Here is a 26,118-nt window from a genome sequence, read left to right on the forward strand (position 1 = left end):
TTTCCCTTTAATTTTATTTGTCATTATATCCTACTAATCCCTCCTCTATCTCTAAACAACACCTTGCTTTCTCATCTATGCCCAACCCTACTAAGGATAAATAATGTTTTTCTTATTTTTTAGTCGTTTGTGTCAAAAATAATTGGGAGATCAATCCACATAAACTGCTTCTGTAAATTTTCCTCTATAATAATGCCTTACCAGACTGCCCACATTTCACATTGTGAAATTAATGTGCAAATCACATTCATAACAAGGAAAAGATAGTCACACATTGGTTTATTCAACCACAACTATGCATTTTCGAAAAAACTAAATTCAGTCGAGGCCAGTTCTTTATGGAAGGGTGAGGAGCTGACCAGAGAGCAGACACTGCTCTCCCTCACTCACCGTCCACAACTGATTTCAAGGTTTACCTGCAAAGAGGAGCTGGTAGGATGAAAATGTATCGTCAGGGAGGAGTAGAATTTCAACCCACCAGCACACAGGAAAATCCGGTAGCACACTGGCAATAGTACATATTTGCACAGATTTCATCAGCTCAGCTCAGAATATAACAGTTTAAAAGTATATTTTTGACGGAGATGATGGGGTGACTAAGTCAAACCTTAGTCACTAGAGAGAGGGATACTAAAAACAATGCTTATCTATTTCACAAATTTGCCTACACTCTTTAAAGTGTTAAGGTAAGACCTAAGTTCTCTCAAAGAGAGTCCAGCAAGAAGCCATCAATCCCAGGGAGGTGGCATTAATCTCACATCTAACTTATATGCTAGAAGGGCAGCACTCACTAAAGGTGTACTCAAGAGAGGTCATCTCCCTCTTTTTAGGGGGCCACAGGAAGACTGAACATTCATCGACGTCTGACCTTCTTACAGATCCACGGAAGAGCAACTTCACAGCTAGAGGCGTGGAGACCATCTTTGCTGATGGTACCACACTTCTGTACAAAGCTGTTTGAAGTAATTCTGTAAGAAACCAGAAAAAGCAATCACTTAAGGTGAAGTGCAGAGTAAAGGAAGTTCTAAGGTGTGAAAAAATAAAAAATGAGCAAATTCTTTCTCCCATTCAGACCTCCCAAAACTGTAGGAAAAAAATTACTCATCATCCTCTTCAAAATAAGAAGGACTCATCGTCCTCTCTTTTTTTCTTGCACTTATCAACTATTGATTTCCTTCCTGGTTTCCTTTTCCTTTCCTCTCCTCTCCATCCATTATCCTTGGTCTATTTCCCCAGACATATAATTTCTTTTCCCCTTTTCTCTTCTCTCTCTCTCTGCACTCTTTTGAAGCCCCTTACCTTGAGACATTTAAGGCTGATCCATCTTCCCACCTCCAGCCAGAACTCTTTCTCAGACCAATCCAGTAAAATTCCTGACTGAGACGATTTTGGACGTGGATCTAAATGAGAGGTTGCAGAAGATGAAAAAAGGTAGGAAAAAATGCAGAAAGTTTATAAAGAGATGCAGGGTCATGGTAACGCTGTTGTTCCTTACTCTCATCACTGTTATTTATGAACTGAATGTTGGTGTCCCCTCCCTCCCTAGATTGCTGTGTTGAAGCTCTGATACCACAAAGTGATGACATTTGGAAGTAGCCTTTGGGCAGTAATTAGGTTTAATTAATGAGGTCTTCAGGGTGGGCCCCACGCTAAAAATGGGATTAGTGCTCTTCAAAGAAGAGGAGAAGACTTCCCAGGTGGCTTAGTTGCAAAGAATCCACCTGCCAATGCCATAAGACATAAGAGACATGGGTTTGATCCCTAGATCAGGAAGGTCCCCTGGAGGAGGGCATGGCAACCCACTCCAGAATTCTTGTCTGGAGAATCCCATGGGCAGAGGAGCCTGAAGGGCTACAGTCCATGGGTCTACAGAGTCAGACACGACTGAAGCAACTTAGCATGCAGTCTCTCAGCACCACATGAGAGGGCAGCTGGCTGCAAGCCAGGAAGAACTTTCTCACCAGGAACCAAGTCTACCAGCATCTTGATCTTGGACTTGGCCTCCAGAACTCTGAGACAGAAATGTCTGTGGCCGAAGCTCCCTCACCCTGTCTATGGTTTATAGCAGTCCAAGCAGACTGAAACAACACCTACTCCAAACAACTACTCTCTCTTTCAAACCTTCTTTCTAGTGACGTGTTGGTTGCAGAGTGCAGTACTTCCTGAATTGAAGTTCATGCCTATAATTACATTCCTAGATCATGACAGATAAGACAAATACTACATCCCTACCTTCCACTGCAACTTCCTCCTTGATTAGATGGAGTACCAAATAGGTATTCAGATAAATACCAGATAAATATATATTCAGATAACTTTGAAAGAAAAAAAGCTAAATACTGCTGTGAACACACTCATATTTCACATCATCATTTAACACATGTTATTATTAAACTTGCAACAATGTATTTGGGTTGTTTTTTCCCCCACTTGAGAGTCCCTTGTACTGCAAGGAGATCCAACCAGTCCATTCTAAAGGAGATCAATCCTGGGTGTTCATTGGAAGGACTGATGCTAAAGCTGAAACTCCAATACTTTGGCCACCTCATGCGACAAGTTGACTCACTGGAAAAGACTCTGATGCTGGGAAAGGTTGGGGGCGGGAGGAGAAGGGGACGACGGAGAATGAGATGGCTGGATAGCATCACTGACTCTGTGGACATGAGTTTGAGTGAACTCCGGGAGTTGGTGATGGACAAGGAGGCCTGGCGTGCTGTGATTCATGGGGTCGCGGAGAGTCGGACACGACTGAGCGACTGAACTGAACTGAACTGAACTGAACTGAACTGAAACTCCCATTATCCAAGTCCTCATCAATCTTGCATATGGCAAGAAAAAACAAACACAGTTCTTAAGGAAAAAGCTGATGGTAAGGTTAAGTTGGTTATACTCTTCATATGTCCCAAGATACCCACTAGAACAGAAATAAGATTCTTTGCTCTGTTGAGTCTGACCAGCAAATGAAGGAGTTTATATCCTAATGGAATTGTCTCTAGAAATAAAATGAACTAAAATAAAGGTTAAATCCAAGAAGATTAATTTTGTATAGGATTTGGTGCTACTGTAATAAATGTATTTAGCAACAAGTAAACTACCACCTTGGATATGGCCCTATATTCCCAGCAAGTCCTTCGTTGTGTACGCTTGTGGGGGGACAGAGTCTGAAGTGTAAAGGAAGGGTGGGATAAATGAAATGACATCCTAATTTCCAGATTAGCTGGAAACATTTTGTGCATTACTTAAATAATTCAGTTAAAATGATTATTTAAATTAGGAAAAAAGTGAGTTTTTCCTCATTCTTCCAATGGGATTATAAGAAAAACTGTCCATCTCTTTCCTCCTCGCATTGCAATGGAAGATTGACAGCTAATGAAACACAAATGAATAGACTTCATTCATTAAATAAATAGATATAAACACAGACCTCAATTAGAGTCTTAAGAGCTGGGATTCGATAATGCTCACAAACTCCAGTCCTACACTTGATCACTACTCTCAAGATCCATACAATTCTAAGTTACATGATTCTGCCAGTTTACTACTTCTCTCTGATGAGGCAGAACAGGGCAAATGTTTATTGGATCACTTCCACTTGAAACTCAACATCCCACTTGAAAGAAGCTTTTAGAACCAGAGCGCAATTATCTATAGGGTTCTATGGACTCATAAATGATGTGTGTGCGTTACTGTAGAAGCAGCATAAAAGCATTAACAAGAGTCTTTATTGCAAAGGTGTCACCTCAGAAGGCTTATCTTGAAGAGAAGGTGTGAACTAGAGCAATGAGGTGCTATGTCACTTTAGAACTAGTAATGTTTGGTTATACTTTAGAGAGAAAAAAGTACAAAACCTAAAAGCAAGATGAAGACAGAATGCAAACAAATGAAATCAGATACATTTTTTTCTTTCCTTTTCATTTTCTTTTAAGGTCAATATTTATGTCTTACACACACACATGCTTCTGCAGGCAATATATTTAAATTGTAATTAAAATACTGCTAAGGTATAGAACGTACTCCTGACACTTCCAAAATGAACATGGTTTACAGGATATAGCTAAGATGTTTCAACCCATATGGAGATAAACTACTAAAGTACCAAAGCTACTAAATTGGATATATCTTTGGCTAACTTAATTTCAGAGACTATATACTAAATAACTAACTTCAAGAAAATAATTCATATAAATATGCTGTAGCTGTTTAAATTTGGAAAAAAGATTTTTTTCTAGAAATATTAAACAGTTAAGCTAAAATAGAATAATACATAATTTTTAAAGATAATATCTGAAATCATTTAACGTGGGGAAAAAGGAATGAAATAATGCTATGTGACAAAAGCAAAAACATGAACATATGGTATCCAAAAAGCCTAGGTATTTACATAGGGTAAATATGTAATTTTAAATAATAGGTATGTTATGTCTTCAAATAATATCATTTACATTTTTTTCTTCAATCGCCCAGACACTTTTCCAGGTGAAGTACTTAAAACAATACATGTAGTTATTAATTAGAAAAAAAGTACAATACAGAGCACTCATAAAGTCTAAAATGAATTAGATCTATTGTTTTCATTTTAGAGGTATTTCACTTGAAAATGTGTCTGGAAGGCTGAGTAAACACACATTGAGCATATTACTTGAAAGTTTAACAAACATACTATTTAAAAGTAACATTCTCCTATGTTTCCAGACTTTTCAAATATATCCTACAGAATGTAAGCATTGACTACTAGCATATAAAAACATGCAGATACATTAAGAGATTTAAGGGAAACTTGACAGGGTACAAAATTACTAGAATTGAATATTGATAAGAATTTCCTCTGTAATTTTGTGTATGTGCACAAACTAAAAGTTAGTAAGCCTTGCTCTGTAAGCCAGAGCACTCTCCTTAAAAGACTGAAACGCTGGGGTCCCACCAGCTGGGATGGCAGGAGAACCTGCACTCCCACTACACTAAGTCTCCCAGGACGCACGTGCCCACAGGCACCTGGCATGGTCTCAGCCCCTGTGATGCCCAGGAGGGAGGTCGGCTCCACCCAGGGAGCAACAAAGGAGGAGCCCAAGAGGTGAGGTTGTCGGCTCACCTGCTCCTGCAAAAGTGGAAATCAGAGTGGAAGCCAGAAACAGGTGGCAGGAAAGGATAAATCTTCAGACAAAAAAAACAAACACAAACAGAAGGGGGAAAAGGAGCACAGGGGTAACAGGCTAACAAAGAGACAAGATTTATCTGCAGAAAACAGAAACTAAGAGCTAGAAAAGCCCAGCCTCTGATGAAGCAGGAGAGAAAAGAAGCCAAATCTGATTCAAATCACACGCCCAGCCTTAGGGGTCCCTGTCTCCCTTCTTGTACAATACAAGGCAATATGTCTATCAACCCTTTTGTAAATGCAAAATTATGAGTAGCTTTGGAAACATTTTTAAGAAGGAGGAAATTCAACCTTATTCTGTTTTTTAAGTGCTAACTGCTTTTCTTTAAGAGGTGAAATCATTTACTGGTTTTTTATTGTTTTTTTTTTTAGTACAACCAGAAAATAGTGGGATATTGAATACAGAGGCTTTGATTGTCTTGGGTATCAGCTTAACATTGCATAGAGGGGGTAGATTTTACATCCTCCAATACAAAGCACAATAAATGGCAATTTGGAGTCAGTTGTGTGTTTAACATGTTTTGGACACTTTGAATTACTTTTATTCCCATGTTGGTTTTGGTGAAAATGTTTCTTAAGAAAAACCACGCCTTGATCTCCGCTCTCCCTGTCAGGATTTTGTGTACTCTGTAACATCTTTGTTCAGGTAGTCCAGTTTTCCTAGTAACTTTCTTCATCTGCTGTGAAAGATTAATGTCATATACACTACTAAGGAATTTTCAAATTGTGAATCCATGGGACATATAGAACAGTGTATAAACACTTGAAGGCATTCATACTTAACATACTGTTAAGAAAAGTTTGCCTCCAGATTTTAAACTGGAGAGTAACTGGGATAATTGTTCAGAAAAGAATCACAATTACATGTTCTTTTTAGATTTTTAGTACAAATGTGAAGAATTATACACAAATTTAAACTTCCGTATACCAGTCAATCCTAAAAGAAATCAACCCTGAATATTCATTGGAGGAACTGGTGCTGAAGCTGAAGCTCCAATACTTTGGCCACCTGATGCAAAGAGCTCACTGGAAAAGACCCTGATGCTGTTAAAGACTGAAGGCAGGAGAAGAGGATGACAGAGGATGAGATGGTTGGATGACATCACTGACTCAATGGACATCAGTTTGAGCAAGCTCTGGGAGATAGTAAAGGACAGGGAAGGTTGGCAGGCTACAGTCCATGGGGTCAAAGTGTCAGACATGACTTATCAACTGAACAACACAACAAAATACTGATCCTCAAAACCATCAGTACAATTTCAATTATAAAAGAAAAAAAAATAGTAAAAACACTGTCCATCAACAGGTGAATGGATAAACAAAATGTAGTCCTATCCACATAATGGAATATTATTCAGCCTTTAAAAGGAATGAAATTCTGATACCTGCTACAGCACAGATGTACCTCGGAAACATGCTAAACAAAAGAAGCCAATGAAATAAAATAAGCCAGATACAAAAGGACACAAGAGGAAAATTCAGAGAGATAAAGATTAGACTAGTAGTCACCAGGGTCTGGGGGGTGGGGTTATGGGGAGTTACTGTTTAATGGGTGTGGAGTTTCTGTTTGGGGTGATATAAAATGTTCTGGAAATGAACGGTGGTCACAGTTGCACAACGATGTGAATATACTTAATTCTAATTAATTATATACCAGAAAATTGTCAAAATAGTAAACAGTATGTTATTGATGCTTTACCACACTTTTTAAGTTAAAAAAAAAAAAGGAGTGAGAAGTATCCTAACCTACCTACCAAAGATATGCTTTGGGGGGAAGTTCACAATGGTTGCTTTATCTGGTTATGAAGAAAGGGTGACAAACACACACATTACCAGACTACAAAAACCTCAAGTAAAACAATTCTATCATCTACCATCTGCTTCCAGCCATTTAGTTCTATCTTCTAACATATCATTTCAGATTTCCTCAAAAGGAAAATCTCAATTCAACAAATCATAATTTACTTTGTGATATATATTTTACTGAAATTTCACACCCTGGGAGATAGAAAGGAAAAAACAAAAGTTGTTTCGACTCTGGGCTTTATTTCAAGTGTCAAGGGGAATTAAAGTGGAAAGAAGAAGAACTAAAATGAAGTGATTCCTCCTATGTTAAAAAACAATTTCACATAGATTTTCTCACTTAATACTTGTAATGATTCTAGAAAAAAATTTCTCCACTTGGTACATGGGGAAATTGAGAGTCAAAGAAGTTAAGAAACTTGCTGAAGCTTACATAGCTAGTAAGAAATTTAGTAAAAACAGACTCATGCCTGTCTGAAAGAAATGAAGCTCTTTTCATTATCTGAATCTACTTTACCTTAGGGGAAAAGTGACCATGTTATCATAGTGTTTGTAGTCACAGAGGGAAACCTTTGATATAATTGGATGGCTTCCCTGGTGGCTCAGAGGGTAAAGCATCTGCCCACAGTGGGGGAGACCTGGGTTCAATCCCTGGGTCAGGAAGATCCCCTGGAGAAGGAAATGGCAACCCAATCTGGTACTCTTGCCTGGAAAATCCTGTGGATGGAGAAGCCTGGTAGACTACAGTCCATGGGGTGGCAAAGAGTTGGACACGACTGAGTGACTTCACTTTCACTTTCAATCCGTAAATACAAGAAAAGTCAATACTGAAATTTCAGGGAGAAGATAGGGACAATCCCAAAGTCATAAACTCTAACAGGGATGATGGTTCAAGTTGAACGAGAGATTGTTAAAGCAACAAATTCTGAAGATACAATCTCAAATTATGATAATGAGGAAGAAAGATGTTATGCGGCAAGGAGCATCAGGATAGATGTAAAGAAACCAAAGTATTTCCACAGGGAACTCTTTAGTCAGCACATATTTTAAAATAACACACCAACAAATATAAGAAACAAAAGTTGACAATCAAAATAAACTTATCTCTGTGGAGAAAAAATAACAAAAATCAAGAATTTGAACATATCTAAAGATCTGAAGATAAATTCAAAGAGCAAGAAGGGCAAAAAAGAGTAGTTGCCACAAGGTAAACAGAACACTGAGGAAATAATAGAACAATTCAACTACAATTTTTTTATTTTCTCAAAAATAAAATAAATCTTGAAATCCAAGACACAAAAAAGAGATAATAAGTCAACATCTCAGCATATAATTTTCATGTAAATAAATGTTAAGGATAGCAAAAAAAAATAAGTGAACACCTCACTATTAAAAAATACTTAAATCCAAAGGGCCATAAAATATACATCCCAGATTTAAATTCAAATAATATTTTAAACATGTACAGAAAAGAAAAGGAACCAGAAGACAAACAACTGGAAAAGTGATTTCATTTTTCAGTGTGCACAAGATGGATTCTGAAAGCTGTCAAACACAGTGTTTCTGTAAGACTTTAAAAGGTGGATCGATATGGAGTTTAAAATCTGACTCTGAAAAGAAAGTTTGGCTCTGTCAGATTTGTTGCCTTGGACTTGCTCATTAACTCTTCTGAATTTTATTCACTCAATGAAATGGAGAGGTTGAATTCTACTTCGTAGAATATGCTGTGAAGATTAAGAATAATAAAATAGATTTGACTCCCTATCACATAGCAAATGCTCAACAAACAGTAGTTTCTATTTTTATTATTTTCCTTTTAAGCTTGACTATCTATACCTGATCTAAGAGGTGGATTGTAGTTATATATCTTACTGAAAGATAACTATTTAACAGTGTAAGAGGGACATTTCTGATAGCCTTGAAGCCTCTAGCACAGAGCAAACTAATTCCTTAGCAGTATTCTCCACCCTGGAATGTCAGAAAACTTTGGTTTTCATAGATCTTTATGCTCTTTCCGTAGCTGTTTAGACCTAAGTAGTGTTAGCGGTAAAGAATCTGCCTGCCAATGCAAGAGACCCAAGAGATGAAGGTTCGATCCCTGGGTTGGGAAGATCCCCTGGAGGAGGGCATGGCAACCCACTGCAGTATTCCTGCCCAAAGAATTTCATGGACAGTGGAGCCTGGCAGGCTACGGTACCTAGGGTCGCAAAGAGTAGGACAAGACTGAAGCAACTTATCACGTGCAATACTAGGAAAAGCAAGCATTTATCTTAAAATAATATATAAATATTGCCATGAGAATAAAAGAATAACAATACTGGTACAACAAAGTCAGACTCGATATAAGTCAAGTTGGTTTTACCGGATCTTACACAAGCTGAGGGCAAGAAAAAGAATCAGGCTGGAGAACCAAGCAAAATTCCACAGGAAAGTCAGATATAAGACTTATCTGTAGTTGCTATGCAGTCTCTCAGGGATATTCTACTGAGAGCATAGAATATCCTTTCCAGGACTGATCTGAATCAAGCGTCCTTAAAAAGAAATAAACCAGTTTTGGAAATGCAGCCAGTCTAACTCTGTTCAGCTTACTCGACAGTAGATCAGGATTTACAGTAAATAGAGAAAGAATGGAAAGATGAAATCCTTTAACACTCATCCATTCCTCCAGGGAACCTCAGAGAAACAGAACCACCCCCACCTCCCAGCTACCCTGGGCTGAAGCCGTCATTATCACACTGCAATCATGGTAGCTGCCTCTCTGCAATTCTCCGAGGCACTGTCTTCACTACTCTATCAGTGTTTGCTCAACAATATTTCAAGCTGTCTGCCCACTTCTGCTATTGATTTCACTCAGCCTAAGAACTCAGATGCAGTTGCATCAGAATGAGAATAGGAGTTGCTGCAAAAAGGTCCAGTAAGCAAGGCTGTTATTACTAGGTGCCACAAAACCGTGATTCAGTAGGTCTAAAGAATACACCCCAGTGCATTCTATCACCTAGATTATGAAAGCATAAAGGAAAAATAAGTCACAGAAGAGGACTGATTTGAAGTCAGAGTTTATGCAGAATTTCAAAGGAATGAGTATTCTTTTGACAGACAAAAAGAATCCAGATGTTTTAGTCTTCTCTTAAAATAGGAAGTTACAGACTTTATAGACCATGTGTTCTCTCCAACAGCTTTAGAGTAATTCATTGCTTCTCAGAATTTCCCCCAAGGGATGTTCAATATAGTTGAATTCTTAATAAACTCTTCCCTGTGAATCTACCCCAAAAAGAAGATGTAAAACAATATCAAAACACAAAACTCAGCATGAAATTAACACAAAAACCTAAGGAGGATTCTTAATTTTCTTTGCGTATGTTATTTAAGTTGACAAGTTAGAATTTGATTGATTTTTGTACCAGGTAACCTCAGGATGTCAACTCCTTATGTCACTTTGAGATGCTCCAGGATTCATAAAGAACTCGCTTCCTGACAGTTAGGTGGACAGGAAGGATCTGAGAGGCCAGTAGGAAGTAGAGCCCAGCAGCTCAAATCTGTGAGGAGTGTAAAGTCACACACACACATGCACTTTCTTTCCTTCTTTCTCAACTTTCTGGAGCTGCTTCTTCCTCATGCCCTCAGCACAACCCCAACTGTTTCCTAGCCTAGACCTTACTGAATTCTAATGAATGAAGGCAAAACATTATGAAGAAGGCATTAAGTCCCCAGGTTACCTCTCTTTCCCTCCATCCCAAGTTCCACCAGCTCTCACTGGTGAGAGAGAGCTGGTGAAACTTGTAAAGTGAGTAAAGAGCCTCTTTACTGTTAGACTCATATATGTCTGGATCTAATGTTTTCTTTTATTAGATTTGTAAAAGTGAAGTGAAAGTGTAAATTGGTCAGTCGTATCTGACTATTTGAGACCCCATGGACTATACAGTCTTTGGAATTCTCCATGCTAGAATATTGGATTGGGTAGACTTTTCATTCTCCAGGGGATCTTCCCAATCCAGGGATCGAACCCAGGTCTCCTGCATTGCAGGCGGATTCTTTACCAGCCAAACCACAATGGAAGCCCTGTATTTATGGTCTAATTCCTCCCCATAATACTCACCATCCTGCCAACTCCAACATACACACACACACATGCATACATACCAATTGGAGCACCTAGGTATATAACTGAGGGTTGTTGGGGAAGAGAAAGGAAAGAACATTCCTTTTGCTCCTCAAAGGAGGATACACGATACATTTGAACAGCATTCTCCAACAAAACTGCCTTCATTTATTAAATGTTTGCATTTACCATTTCCTTCTTGTCTTTAAATATAAGGAGATGTGCGTCTTCGGATAAGCAGAATTCCAGGCTAGAATTCCAGTTCATTTTGTCCACTGAAAAGTAATAACAGTGGTCACCATACCCAAACCAGAGGTCTGGACAGGGAACACAGCGGGTACAAGTGTAGAACTTGGAGTCTGGAAAAGAAGAGGACTTGGGTCACATCTTTATGGATCACTTGGTCTTGGCAATGAAATGGGGGATAAACTGTCTTCCCTGCCCTCTACCTTTCAGATTAAGGTTTAGAGAAATGTACCACAATGCACAATCTCAAATTAAATACCTCACAATGTCCAACTCTATTACTATTACTGAACATTCTGTTAAACAAGGATGTGAAGGGGCAGGGAAGGAAATGGATATGAGCTGGCTGAGGACTGGGAGGAGAGTTCCTTGCTTGTGCTAGACATCAGTATGCACATGTGGCATATACACAACAGGTAACATAACAGTGTATTTGCATGAATATGTCACTGTGCTATTTATGTAGACTCAGGGCATACATTGTGTAACTGCATAATGCACATTGCTTAACTCAGGTAGAATCTTTCAGAATATGCAACCTCAATCTGACACTCCATACTAGTGCAAAAGAAAAGGACAGAAACTAGAAAGAACAAACTTATCTAGAATGAAAGGCTGGGGTTTTTTTAAAAATCACAAATGCAGTAAAAATTCACTGGAAATTGGATAAAAGACATACTTCATCAAAAAGAATTCATTCTAGATATTAAAAAAAAAAGATTTTCTGACAGAGAAGGATATCAGCTGCTAAAGCGAAAAGTCATGCCATTCTCCTCTCTGAGTTCTTTTATATACAGACACTCTCATTCTTTAAAATGATTATGCTATAGATCTGTGAAAATGGAAAGGAGCTGAATAAGCTTTCACGGTCATTTCAATGAAAATTCAGAATTCTTTTGATATTCTACTTCCACAAGACATGTTTGTATAAACCTTCCATAAACACAGTCTCACAATCTCAAGTGTGAATCATTATATCAAGTGAGCATATGCGTGGATACATAATTTCAGAGTAGATTATATATCTATTCCAGATTTGAAGTTAAAAAGTGGGGAAAGTAGTCAACCTTTAGACAACCTTTCTGTAGGAAGGCCTGGCATGGGAACAACATAGGGTTCTGGAGATTGAGCTATGAAGTCGACACCTTATAATTTGTGCTTTTTCCATACAAATGGTACCCAGCCTGAAGGAAAAATTCCTGACTTGCCTAGGAGTCTCCTTCTGTCAAAAGTTGAACTTGGATCTGATATAGAGGTCCTAGGACTGAACCCTTAGAATCCTAATTAATAAAGTCTGTCTAACCTGTCATTTGGGGCTTCCCTAGTGGCTCAGTTAAGAATCTACCTGAAATGCAGGAGACCTGGGTTCGATCCCTGGATTTGGAAGATCCCCTGGAGAAGGGAAATGTTACCCACTCTAGTATTCTTGCCTGGGAAATCCCATGGACAGACGAGCCTGGCAGGCTACAGCCCACAGGGTCTCAGAAAGAGTTAGACACAACTTAGCGACAAAACAACAACAGCAATAGCCTGTCACTAACAATCATGCTCAGATAACAAAAACCTAAGTTAGAACTCTGGACTGTGAAACAAAAACAGAAGGCTCTCTGGATCATCATATGTAAAGACCTAGAACTAAATCTAGAAAAGTTCATTTTAGAAAATGGGAAAGCTCACTAAAATGGGAAAAATTAGAATGTGCTTAATTAAATTACAGTATATCTCATATGAAAAGTTAAACACAATATTAAAATTATAATTTGATTTTCATGCTAAATATGGTTTTAGATAGGAAAATGTTTATGATACAATATCAAACCAAAAAGCAATATGCAAAATTATAAACATATTGTGATCAGAATTATACCCAGCTTTATTTAAAAGAATAAATACTTAACACAAATGCATGCACTCTAAAACAAGAAGACTATGCCTGGGAGATACTCTTGTGTATGTGGTGATTTATTTTGCTGGGACTATTTTTCAAGTTTTCTGTTATGTTATATTGCTTTTATACACAAATTTTGGTTTAAGTTAGCACTTACCCCGGTACAGAATCCACTGCAGTAGCAGCATACTCGCTAGAATGGTGGACAGAAGACCCAAAGCTATTGACACATAGTAAGAGCGAGGGAATCTCAAAGAGGAAGCTGCAAGAATAGAATCCAAAAAATTATCCTGAGTTAGAATAAAAGTTGAAGGAGAAAAGGTCAGGGAAGGATAGCTGGGATCTTGAAGCAATTTTGCCTGGTTGGAACTGAGATCCAGGCCTTAATGTTTCCTTTCCTGGATTTGTCAGGGTCATGCTCTGAAGTTGAGGGTGGCCACCGCTAACTTATCAAGGAACATATTCTACTTACCCAGGGAAAGATATTTTTTGTTTTGAAATTGTGGCTTGCACAGTCTCATACTTTAGTGGTGAGAATATAAATTGGAACAACTTCTTTGGATGGCAGTTTGGCTGTGTCCCAAAATCACAAAGGCATTAATTTACCTTTTGACTCAGCAATTTCTCTTCAAGAAATTTTTCCTGCAGACATTCACACATGTATAAAATGTCATATTTTTCAGGCCACTCATGGCAACAATATTTGTAGGAGAAAAAGACTAAATTCAACCTAACTGTCTATCAATAAAAGATGAGTCAAATACATTCTGATGTAGCCATAAAGTGAACATGCAATTTCTAACAAAAAAATAAAGACAAGCTTTTTTCACAGATATGGAGTGATTTTTCAAGGAGTATAGATAAGGGAAACAGTTAATAAAACAGTTGTCGTGAAACAGTGTATGCTAATAGGCATTTCTGAAAATAGACACATGCATCTGATAAGGTTGCTTGCCTTGGGGAGGGGAAACAGGTCAATGGGGACAGAGATAGGAGGCTTTTTATTTTCTTCTGTACTTTTTGAATTTTGAACCATATGATGTATTATTTATTCAAAATTGAGATAAATAAAACTTAAATGAAAATAAAATATCTGACACCTCACAAGTGCTTTGGAACCTGTCATAATTGGAAAAGTGATCAGTTTAGGTTGATAATTTGTTTAAGGATAGGACATTACTTCATATTAACTATGTTGTATACAATGTATACCAAGAATGGTATTTTTTTCATTTGGAAAATAACAGATTTTTTACCCCAATTTTTTATTTTAAAATGGTAGTGATCCCATAGTCAGATAGTGTAGGACTGATAGTGTGAAAAGCAAAAATCTATAAAGTGAGGCATTTAAGTTCCAGTTTTGACTCCTTTATTTGATAACCTTTAATTTAGAAATTGAGAAAATAATTCTGCTTATTTGGACCTCACTTCCAAATTTAAATTTTAGGTAAATGATACTCTAGATGTAGGTATCTATGACATATTTTGAACTTCTTAAAGAAATTCATAGTGAAGATAGTTTAAAATGAGAGAGTTCTGTATTTTAAATATTTGGACAGATAAATCCAAAAGCATTTGGTTTTTTAGTGACATAAAAAATATATTTGCACTATAGAAGAATATTTAATGAAATAAATGATGATTTTAGATATTACACTAAGTATAAAAAATATATCAAAACATAATTGCATAAATTGTATATGTGGCCACCTCATGCGACGAGTTGACTTACTGGAAAAGACTCAGATGCTGGGAGGGATTGGGGGCAGGAGGAGAAGGGGACGACAGAGAATGAGATGGCTGGATGGCATCACCAACTCGATGGACATGAGTTTGAGTGAACTCTGGAAGCTGGTGATGGACAGGGAGGCCTGGTGTGCTGTGATTCATGGGGTCGCAAAGAGTTGGACACGACTGAGCGACTGAACTGAACTGAACTGAACTGAACCACAATTCAATTTTTAAAATTAACTGAAATTTAATATTTTTAATGTACTTTATATTAAAAGACTCTTAGTGAAGTACTTGTAGTAAAGTCAGTACAAAAAAGCAAAAATATATCAAAATAGTAATAATGATGATCACCATGTTGTAAAATTATTAGTGACTTTATTTTATTATATCTGCTCTCATAATTTCTCTAATTCCTATAATGAGCATGTAATGCTTTTTGTAATTCTCCTGGAGAAGAAAATGGTAACCCACTCCAGTATTCTTGCCTGGAGAATCCTATGGACAGAGGAGCCTGGCAGGCTACAGTCTGTGGGGTCGCAAGAGTCAGACATGGCTTAGCAACTAAACCACCACCAATACTTTTCTAAAGAGATTTTTAATATTGTTTTAATGCTCTTAACCTATTTTCCCATTCCCAAGCAGAGCACCCCTGAAAGCTGGTGTAGGAATAAACATACTGGCAATAAATGAGAATGTGCAGTGTCCACTGGATACAAATGAAAAAACACTTGCCTGGAAATCAAAATAACTATAGTCAAGTTTCAAATTGTGTGATCATGTACATAAACTCTAAAATACACATTCTTTTTGATTTAACATTTCTATTCCTTAGAAATTAACACAGACATACCCCAAAGAAGGAAAAATAAGTACAAATAAAATGTTAAATGCCCTATAATTTATAGCAGTAGAGATAAATCTAAATGTCTGAGTATAGTGGAATGATTTAGCAAGCTATAGCAGTGATTTCAAGGGACAATACTAAAACTTGTAATAGTAAGACTATGAGGCAAAAAAGAGAGAAAGCTTATGGAGCTACACTAAAGAACACACTTCATGGGAGTTTGCTCCGTAAGATATAAAATCAAATACTAATTTTGGCACTTACACGGTTATCTGCCTGTCTCAGAAAGTGTTTTCTTGGAGTTCTATGTCACAATGGCTTGTTTCATCTTCAAATTCCCAAAGAGTCACAGGGTCTAGTGTCTGTAATGCTCTTAATACCTTCTTCCTACACTTGTCACCATTCTGGTGCAACACTGGGAGTATGGGAAGGACCTAGTTATATGGATTGTCAGGGGATGTTCAAATTTAAGGAATCCAGTATGTTGCCCTTTTCTTCTTTTGTGTGCCATTTCTCAAGGATTCTCTGTTCCTTAACAATCCCTATTCCGGGAATGAGTAGAGCCACACACAGTTCTCAGGAATGAGATCATGGGAAAGGGTACCTGCTTGGATTCCTTTCAGTAGCTCCCTTCAATGACTCATTTCAGCATCAGCGACCTTGTATGTATTAGACAATCCATTTTGTTGCAATTGATGGGATTTCATGCTTTATAATGGCTGAGTAATCATTTTACTAAAGCTATATAAGCCTGCATTTCTGCTAATAAAATACCCTTGTTCCACTAAAGACTTGGGTCCCTGTGTCATTCTTTCTTTCTCTCCCTCTGGCTAATTCTCTGGAGTGTAGAAACCTGCTGAGTTCACTTTCCTGCCCAGGCTTTCAAGACCTCTTCGAGAGGACATCCTGTGCCTCCATGAGTGGTACCAGCCCTGTCCTAGGGCTTTATTGGTTCTCTGCATAACCCAGGGAATACTATCCTCTTTCTCTCTTTTGCTTTCATATCGTCGACTCCGGACCACCAGGTTCCAGTCCATTAAAGGACAGCAACAAGTGGCGCCCGAACAGGGACCTGGTATACATGGCATTTCAGACGGAGTGACTCAGGACCTATTGAGGTTGGGACCTGTTGAAGTCGGTAAGTACTAAGACATGGGTCAAACAGCTGGAAAGCTCCATCATTTCTCCACTTTACTTCACCATTTGTTTAAAGTTCAGGGACTTTCAGTTTCACATCAGCAAATAGAGGCTTATCTCCAAATGGTGGAAAGCTATCTTGACTGTAATAATTGTAGTCATCTTATTCTTGCTGTTTGCTTTTTATATCTGTAACTATATAATAATTTTTATATTTCAATGGCTTAGGCATTTAAGTTACAAATGATTATTCATGCTCCTACAGTTTCCACTGCCTCCTCTAGCTATTACTCAGGGCCCCTAGATCAGAGACCCTTTATACAAAGATGAGGAGAATATATTACCTCAACAATTTAAGGCCTATGCCCCTTCCCAGCAGGAAGAAGTTACAGAATGATTTCTCCACCACTTTCCTTGACAACCATATTCTCCTAAAAGCAGGAGGAAATGAAAGACTCAAAACTTAAGCAGACAGTCCAGGGCCCTATAAAGAGGAAACAAACATTCTCACTCATGCTTTCCTTAAGCCCTGTGCAATAATGTATCTTACCAGAAAACTGACCTTTCCTATCAGTTCAGTTCAGTTCAGTCACTCAGTCGTGTCCGACTCTTTGCGACCCCATGAATCACAGCACACCAGGCCTCCCTGTCCATCACCAACTCCCGGAGTTCACTCAAACCCACCTCCATCGAGTCGTTAATGCCATCCAGCCATCTCATTCTCTGTAGTCCCCTTCTCCTCCTGCCCCCAATCCCTCCCAGCATCAGAGTCTTTTCCAGTGAGTTAACTCATCGCATGAGGTGTCCAAAATATTGGAGTTTCGGCTTTAGCATCAGTCCTTCCAATGAACACCCAGGACTGATCTCCTTTAGAATGGACTGGTTGGATCTCCTTGCAGTCCAAGGGACTCTCAAGAGTCTTCTCCAGCACCACAGTTCAAAAGCATCACTTCTTCGGCAATCAGCCTTCTTCACAGTCCAACTCTCATATCCATACATGACCACTGGAAAAACCATAGCCTTGACTAGACGGACCTTGGTTGGCAAAGTAATGTCTCTGATTTTTAATATGCTATCTAGGTTGGTCATAGCTTTCCTTCCAAGGAGTAAATGTCTTTTAATTTCATGGCTGCAATCATCATCTGCAGTGATTTAGGTCCAGAATTAATGATGGCACAGCACAATGTCTTACTCACGGAAATGCTTTTCTTAGGCTCTAACCCACTCCAGTATTCTTGCCTGGAGAATCCCATGGACAGAGAAGCCTGGTAGGCTACAGTCCACGGGGTCGCATAGAGTCGGACACGACTGAGCGACGGAATGGAACGGATGTTAATGATTATAATTGTAACAAATCTTGCCTAAGAACTTTTATCTCAAGACTTGTACCCCTGATTGCACGGCAACAAAATATCTTGCCCAGAGACATTATCTGGAACCTGTTCTCCCTGGCTAATCTTGTGCCAAAGTTATCTCCAGATGAATGTCTTGAGAAAGGGCCTAATAGAAATCTTACAACATTGAGGTATTCTTTTTACCTATTCTCAACAACTAATTGAAAAATATATAAAGTTCCACTTAAATTAATGAGACAAATACTCTTTCTACCTCCTTTTTGATATCTATGACAGAAGCTTTCTCTGTTCTTTGAGGCAATAGAAGCTCAAATGCTATGCCCTCCTTTAATGCATGAATAACTGAAAGAAGTTACCCTTGAAGCCTGGGATCAAATTACTCCTCAAGGAGAACCTAAAGGTACTTACACTAAGATATTACAAGGACCTAATGAAAGCTATGCTGATTTTCTAGCTAGACTAGAAACTGCTATTTCCCATACTGTGCTTGGAAAAGAAGCCAATATACAACAGGAAAACTGCTTGCATATGAGAATGCAAATCAAGAATGTCAAAGGGCTATCACTCCAATACATGAGATCGGGACTGTTACTGATTATTTGAAGGCTTGCCACAATCTGGGGTCTAAGACATAGAAAATGCAAATGTTAGCTGAAAAAATAGCTGCTGCTTTTAAAAAGAGAAATGAAGGATATTTTACATGTGGGGATAAGACCCATATAAGAGATTGCCCTAAGAAACATAAGAAAAAAATAAAAATAATAAAAGGTTTCCAAAACTTTGCCATCACTGCCATAAAAAGATGCATTGGGCTAAAGATTGCCAATCTAAATATGATGTTGAAAGAAAACTTATTTCAGGAAACTTCAAACAGGTGACTCCCTGGGTCCCCTTCAACAAAAACCAGGGACAAACTCCATCTTTTCCCTCAAATCCTCAACATTCAGCGGTACTGCCATCGATATATCAGCCCTAAATGATTTTCTCCTTTTCCCTCAAACAATCCTTTCTGAAATACATACTGGACTTTTTGGACCCCTACCTCCACAAACTTTCAGCCTTTTACTTGGCCGATCTAGTTGGACTTCTAAAGGAATTACTGTTCACCCTGGAGCAATTGATTCAGATTATAAAGAAAAAATTCAAATTAAGATGTCATCTCAGATTCTATGGCAATTCAAAAAGGGGGACAAAATTGCTCAATTACTTTTACCTTATACTGCTATTAAATCCTCTCATGATATACAGACAGATGGATCAAGTAATACAGATCAAAAACAATCATTATGGACATCATTGGTATCTGAATATGCCCAACCAAATATAAATATCAGAATTAATGATAAAAGATTTTCTGGTCGCCTCGATACTGGATCTGACATCACTATTATTTCTAAACACTTATGGCCCAAATCTTGGCCTATACAGAAAATTTCTTGCCAAATTACAGGAGTTTCTCAAACCAAAATACAAGAAGTTTATCAAAGTATTCAAATTTATCCTTATGAGGGACCTGCTACATTACGACCTTATGTGATAGATACACCCCTTAATCTAATAAAAAGGGATTTACTTATGCAATGACAAATTCAGATATACATTCCATTTTTTTCCTAGGGGCCACTGCTCATTTAACAAACAAAACAATTTGAAAGAGTGACAAGCCTATTTAGACAGAGCAATGGCCCCTTACAAAAGCAAAATTACAGGCTGCTAAAGAACTTGAGTGAGTGAGTGAGTAAAGTCGCTCAGTCATGTCTGACTCTTTGTGACCTCGTGGACTGTAGCCCACCAGGCTCCTCCATCCATGGGATTCTCCAGACAAGAATACTGGATTGGGTTGCCATTTCCTTCTCCAGGGGATCTTCCCAGCCCAGGGATCAAACCCAGGTCTCCCACATTGCAGGCAGACGCTTTAACCTCTGAGCCACCAGGGAAGCACAATTAGAATTAAAACATATTGAGAAATCTTGCTCTCCTTGGAACTCTATTTTTGTTACAAAAAAGAAACCTAACAAATGGTTTCTCTTAACAGACCTTAGAAAAGTTAATGCATCTATGAAACCTATGGGTACATTACAACCAGAGATCCCATCACCTCCCACTATTCCTCAAGATTGACACATTATTATTATTGATTTACAAGATTACTTTTTTAATATACCTCTACGCCCTCCATGAAATTAAAAGTCACTTACTCCTTGGAAGGAAAGTTATGACCAACCTTGATAGTATATTAAAAAGCAGAGACATTACTTTGCCAGCAAAGGTCCGTCTAGTCAAGGCTATGGTTTTTCCAGTGATCATGTATGGATGTGAGAGTTGGACTGTGAATAAAGCTGATCGCCAAAGAGTTGATGCTTTTGAACTGTGATGCTGGAGAAGACTCTTGAGAGTCCCTTGGACTACAAGGAGATCCAACCAGTCCATTCTAAAGGAGATCAGTCCTGGGTGTTCATTGGAAGGACTGATGCTAAAGCTGAAACTCCAATACTTTGGCCACCTCATGCGAAGAGTTGACTCACTGGAAAAGAGTCTGATGCTAGGAAGGATTGGGGGTGGGAGGAGAAGGGGACGACAGAGAATGAAATGGCTGGATGGCATCACCGACTCAATGGACATGAGTTTGAGTGAACTCCGGGAGTTGATGATGGACAGGGAGGCCTGGCATGCTGTGATTCATGGGGTCGGAAAGTCGGACACGACTGAGTGACTGAACTGAACTGAACTGAACTGAACACCCTTTAGACTGAGAAAAATTTGCTTTCTCCCTCCCTTTTCCTAATCACATTGGGCCTCATAAACGATATGAATATACTGTACTGCCTCAAAAAATGACAAATTCTCCCACCATGCATCAGTACTATGTAACTTAAGCCCTTGAGCCTATGAAAAAACAATTTCCTGACTTTCTTGTTTTTCATTATATAGATGATATATTGTTTTCAACTCCATCTGTTTTAAAACCTCAGTACATGTTTGACATAGCTCAACAATGTTTAAATAACTTTGGATTAATCAATGCCCCTGAAAAAATCTAAACTTCTATACCTTACGATTACTTAGGGTTTATTATTAATAGACAACATATTACTCCTCAACTAACACAGACTTATATTAATAAATTATCAACTTTGAATGATTTTCAAAAACTTTTAGGTGATGTAAATTTGCAACCAAAGATGGAGAAGCTGTATACAGTTAGCGAAAACAAGACCAGGAGCTGACTGTGGCTCGGATCATGAACTCCTTATTGCGAAGTTCAGACTTAAATTGAAGAAAGTAGGGAAAACCACTAGACCATTCAGATATGACCTCAATCAAATCCCTTATGATTATGCAGTGGAAGTGAGAAATAGATTTAAGGGACTGGATCTGATTGATAGAGTGCCTGATGAACTCTGGACGGAGGTTCGTGACATTGTACAGGAGACAGGGACCAAGACCATCCCCATGGAAAAGAAATGCAAAAGAGCGAAATGGCTGTCTGAGGAGGCCTTACAAATAGCTGTAAAAAGAAGAGAGGCGAAAAGCAAAGGAGAAAAGGAAAGATATAAGCATCTGAATGCAGAGTTCCAAAGAATAGCAAGGAGAGATAAGAAAGCCTTCCTCAGTGATCAATGCAAAGAAATAGAGGAAAACAACAGAAAAGGAAAAACAAGAGACCTCTTCAAGAAAATTAGAGATTCCAAGGGAACTTTTCATGCAAAGATGAGCTCGATAAAGGACAGAAATGGTATGGACCTAACAGAAGCAGAAGATATTAAGAAGAGGTGGCAGGAATACACAGAAGAACTGTACAAAAAAGATCTTCACGAGCAAGATAGTCACGATAATGTGATCACTGACCTAGAGCCAGACATCTTGGAATGTGAAGTCAAGTGGGCCTTAGAAAGCATCACTACGAACAAAGCTAGTGGTGGTGATGGAATTCCAGTTGAGCTATTTCAAGTCTTGAAAGATGATGCTGTGAAAGTGCTGCACTCAATATGCCAGCAGATTTGGAAAACTCAGCAGTGGCCACAGGACTGGAAGAGGTCAGTCTTCATTCCAATCCCAAAGAAAGGCAATGCCAAAGAATGCTCAAACTACCGCACAATTGCACTCATCTCACACGCTAGTAAAGTCATGCTCAAAATTCTCCAAGCCAGGCTTCAGCAGTATGTAAACCGTGAACTCCCAGATGTTCAAGCAGGTTTTAGAAAAGGCAGAGGCACCAGAGATCAAATTGCCAACATCCGCTGGATCATGGAGAAAGCAAGAGAGTTTCAGAAAAACATCTATTTCTGCTTCATTGACTATGCCAAAGCCTTTGACTGTGTGGATCACAATAAACTGTGGAACATTCTGAAAGAGATGGGAATCCCAGACCACCTGACCTGCCTCTTGAGAAACCTGTATGCAGGTCAGGAAGCAACAGTTAGAACCGGTCATGGAACAACAGACTGGTTCCAAATAGGAAAAGGAGTGCGTCAAGGTTGTATATTGTCACCTTGCTTATTTAACTTATATGCAGAGTACATCATGAGGAACGCTGGGCTGGAAGAAGCACAAGCTGGAATCAAGATTGCTGGGAGAAATATCAATAACCTCAGATATGCAGATGACACTACCCTTATGGCAGAAAGTGAAGAGGAACTCAAAAGCCTCTTGATGAAAGTGAAAGAGGAGAGTGAAAAGGTTGGCTTGAAGCTCAACATTCAGAAAACAAAGATCATGGCATCTGGTCCCATCACTTCATGGGAAATAGATGGAAAAACAGTGGAAACAGTGTCAGACTTTGTTTTTTTGGGCTCCAAAATCACTGCAGATGCTGATTGCAGCCATGAAATTAAAAGACGCTTGCTCCTTGGAAGGAAAGTTATGACCAACCTTGATAGTATATTAAAAAGCAGAGACATTACTTTGCCAACCAAGGTCCGTCTAGTCAAGGCAATGGTTTTTCCCGTGGTCATGTATGGATGTGAGAGTTGGACTGTGAAGAAAGCTGATCGCCGAAGAATCGATGCTTTTGAACTGTGGTGTTGGAGAAGACTCTTGAGAGTCCCTTATACTGCAAGGAGATCCAACCAGTCCATTCTAAAGGAGATCAATCCTGGATGTTCATTGGAGGGACTGATGCTAAAGCTGAAACTCCAATACTTTGGCCACCTCATGAGACGAGTTGACTCACTGGAAAAGACTCTGATGCTGGGAAAGGTTGGGGGCGGGAGGAGAAGGGGACGACGGAGAATGAGATGGCTGGATGGCATCACCGACTCTGTGGACATGAGTTTGAGTGTACTCCGGGAGTTGGTGTTGGACAGGGAGGCCTGGCGTGCTGTGATTCATGGGGTCGCGGAGAGTCGGACACGACTGAGCGACTGAACTGAACTGAACTGATGTAAATTAGATTAGGCCCTCTTTGGGCATTGCTAATTATCAACTAATTAATCTATTTAATACTTTGAAAGGAGATACTAATCTAAATATCCCTTGATCACTTTCTCAAGAGGTACGAGAGAAACTCTATTTAGTGCAAAACAAACTACAAAAACATTTTCTTACCCACATTAGACTAGATTTACCTTTAAAATTATTTGTATTCCCCTGTGTTCATTCTCCCATGAGACTTCTTGCACAACAAGAACACCCAATAAAATGGATCTATACCCATTTTAGAGAAATAAAGTCACTTACACCCTACCTTGATTTAATTGCTCTAATCATTATCAATAGAAGAGGACTAAAACTCTAATTGGCTCCGATCCCCATAAAATTGTAATACCTGTTAATAAATCTCAATTCAAGAATATATTACAAACGTCTACCAATTTCCAAATAGCTTTTCTAGAATATTTCAGGAAATTTTCATTTCATTATCCCTCTAACAAGCTATGAAATTTCTTCAAAAATACTAAATTTATTATTTCCCACATCATCAGCCCACAGCCTATACCTCAAGCTAAAGTTTTCTACATAGATGAGACTAAAAATGCCAAAGCCTCATTCTGGTCTCTCAAAGAATATAAAGTCTTTTACAGTAAATTCCACTGTGCTCAACAAAACAAATTATATGCCCTTACTCAAGTTATCTGCCTACATCCCTACCCCATTAATATAGTCTCTGATTCCTTATATTCAGTTTTGGTATTAAAAAATATAGAAATCTCCACCATAAACTCCAATCAACCTATTACTCAACAACTTTTTTTTGAACTGCAATTCGTTATTAAAAACCACACTTCTCCCATTTATATGACATATATTCGAGCACGTTCCTGTCTTCCCAGTCCTAAGACTCATGGTAATGAACAGGCTGATAAACTTGTTTCCTTTGCTACTCCAGAAAAACAGCATGCTCTGTTACACAACATTGCTGGGTCTCTATACCAGCTATAAAATAATCCCATACCACCAGGCTAAATATATATATATATATAAATACGTATAAATGTATATATACAAGTAATTGCTCTACTTGTAGACCCCTACATCCTCAAACCATTACCCAAGGTATTAATCCTCAGAGATTACAGCCTAATAAACTGTGACAAATAGATGTAACTCATTGCCCTAAACTTTCTCCTTCTTCTCTCCTACACATCTGTGTCGACATAAATTCTTCTTTTATCTGGGCCATACCTCTTCACAGTGAAGCTACACAACACGTTATAACTCACCTATTAGCTTGTTTTGCTATAATAAAAACTCCTAGTTCTATTAAAATAGACAATGGCCCTGCCTATACTTCAAGTTATTTAAAACAATTTTTACAGTCATTTTCTATTAAACATATTACAGGTATTCCTTTTAATCCACAAGCACAAGATATAATCAAACAAGCACATCACACACTGAAACTACAAATTAAAAAAATAATTTTAAAAAGGGGGAATACACAGGAACACTACTATCTTCCTTATCTAAAACAGACTTTACTAGATTCCAAAATAAGCTATTCTCTAAACCTATAACTATTGTTAATACAGCTTTATTTGTTTTAAATTTTTTAAACTTACCGCAGGGAGAAAACCATCTCGAGAAACTGAAGGACATTTCTCTTCCACTGCCCATTTGGTACCAAGACAGGTTAACTAATCAATGGAAATCTGGGGAACTAATTTTACAGGGAAAGGGGTATGCTTGTATTTCTCCAGATGGATCCAATGAACTCACATGGCTTCCTCTTCGGAAGATTCAACTAGAGACGTTCAAACTAGAGACGAAACAGCAAAAACCCCAGGAGGAAGAAATTCCAATATGAGCCATGGCGGCTCTAAGGATCTCCAGAAAGCACCGCCCTTGGCAGCAGCAACCTTATGATCTCCCTTCTTGGGGATAGATAAAAACCCTTACTAATCACACTGAGAATCTGGTTTCTCAACAGGCAATGCCTCAGAATCCAGAAAATATTTTTGTTGCTATGCTTGCTTTGCTTGCTTTTCCTTCCCCTGCTCAAGCTGAATTAATGAATCATACTTACTGGGCTTATATACCCAACCCTGCCTTTATTACAGGTTGTAGAATGGACAGAAAAGGGACCGATCATATCAACCAATGACTCCATAATATGCCTTCTCCCTGGAGTATGAAAGGGCCCTCACATTCTAAGGAGGAAGGGAGACAAATTAATATTTCTCTAGGTTATGAAATCCTTCCTTTATGCATGGGCCCAGCAGAATTATGCATAAATGTTAGCCGACAAACTTGGGCTTTCGTTCTGCCCCCAAAAAAGAACTTTCGGACATTGCTTGGATTTACTGCCCTTTCTTTTTATAAGAACCATGTCAACGCTACTGAAACTCTAGGGAAAGGACAAAAAACATTATGCAAAGGGTTTACTTATAAGAACTTTGAGTATATTCCTGTTCATTGGGA

The 26,118-nt window shown here is 38.5% G+C and overlaps 1 protein-coding gene across 1 annotated transcript; it reads right to left on the reverse strand.

Moving 5' to 3' along the window:
• Positions 1-853: 853 nt before the first annotated feature.
• Positions 854-25,314, reverse strand: LOC129536136 (killer cell lectin-like receptor subfamily G member 1). Its single transcript, XM_088837049.1, has 6 exons — positions 25,260-25,314; positions 14,917-14,988; positions 13,346-13,450; positions 11,244-11,413; positions 1,300-1,400; positions 854-968 (listed from the first exon to the last, which is right to left on the reverse strand). The coding sequence occupies exons 1-6, from the start codon at positions 25,312-25,314 to the stop codon at positions 854-856; spliced, it is 618 nt and encodes a 205-aa protein (XP_088693175.1).
• Between the last annotated feature and the right edge of the window lie 804 nt (positions 25,315-26,118).

Source organism: Moschus berezovskii, chromosome 6, assembly GCF_049115385.1.
Source record: "Moschus berezovskii isolate FMDL1 chromosome 6, NW_MosBer_1.0, whole genome shotgun sequence".
Taxonomy (NCBI): Eukaryota; Metazoa; Chordata; class Mammalia; order Artiodactyla; family Moschidae; genus Moschus; species Moschus berezovskii.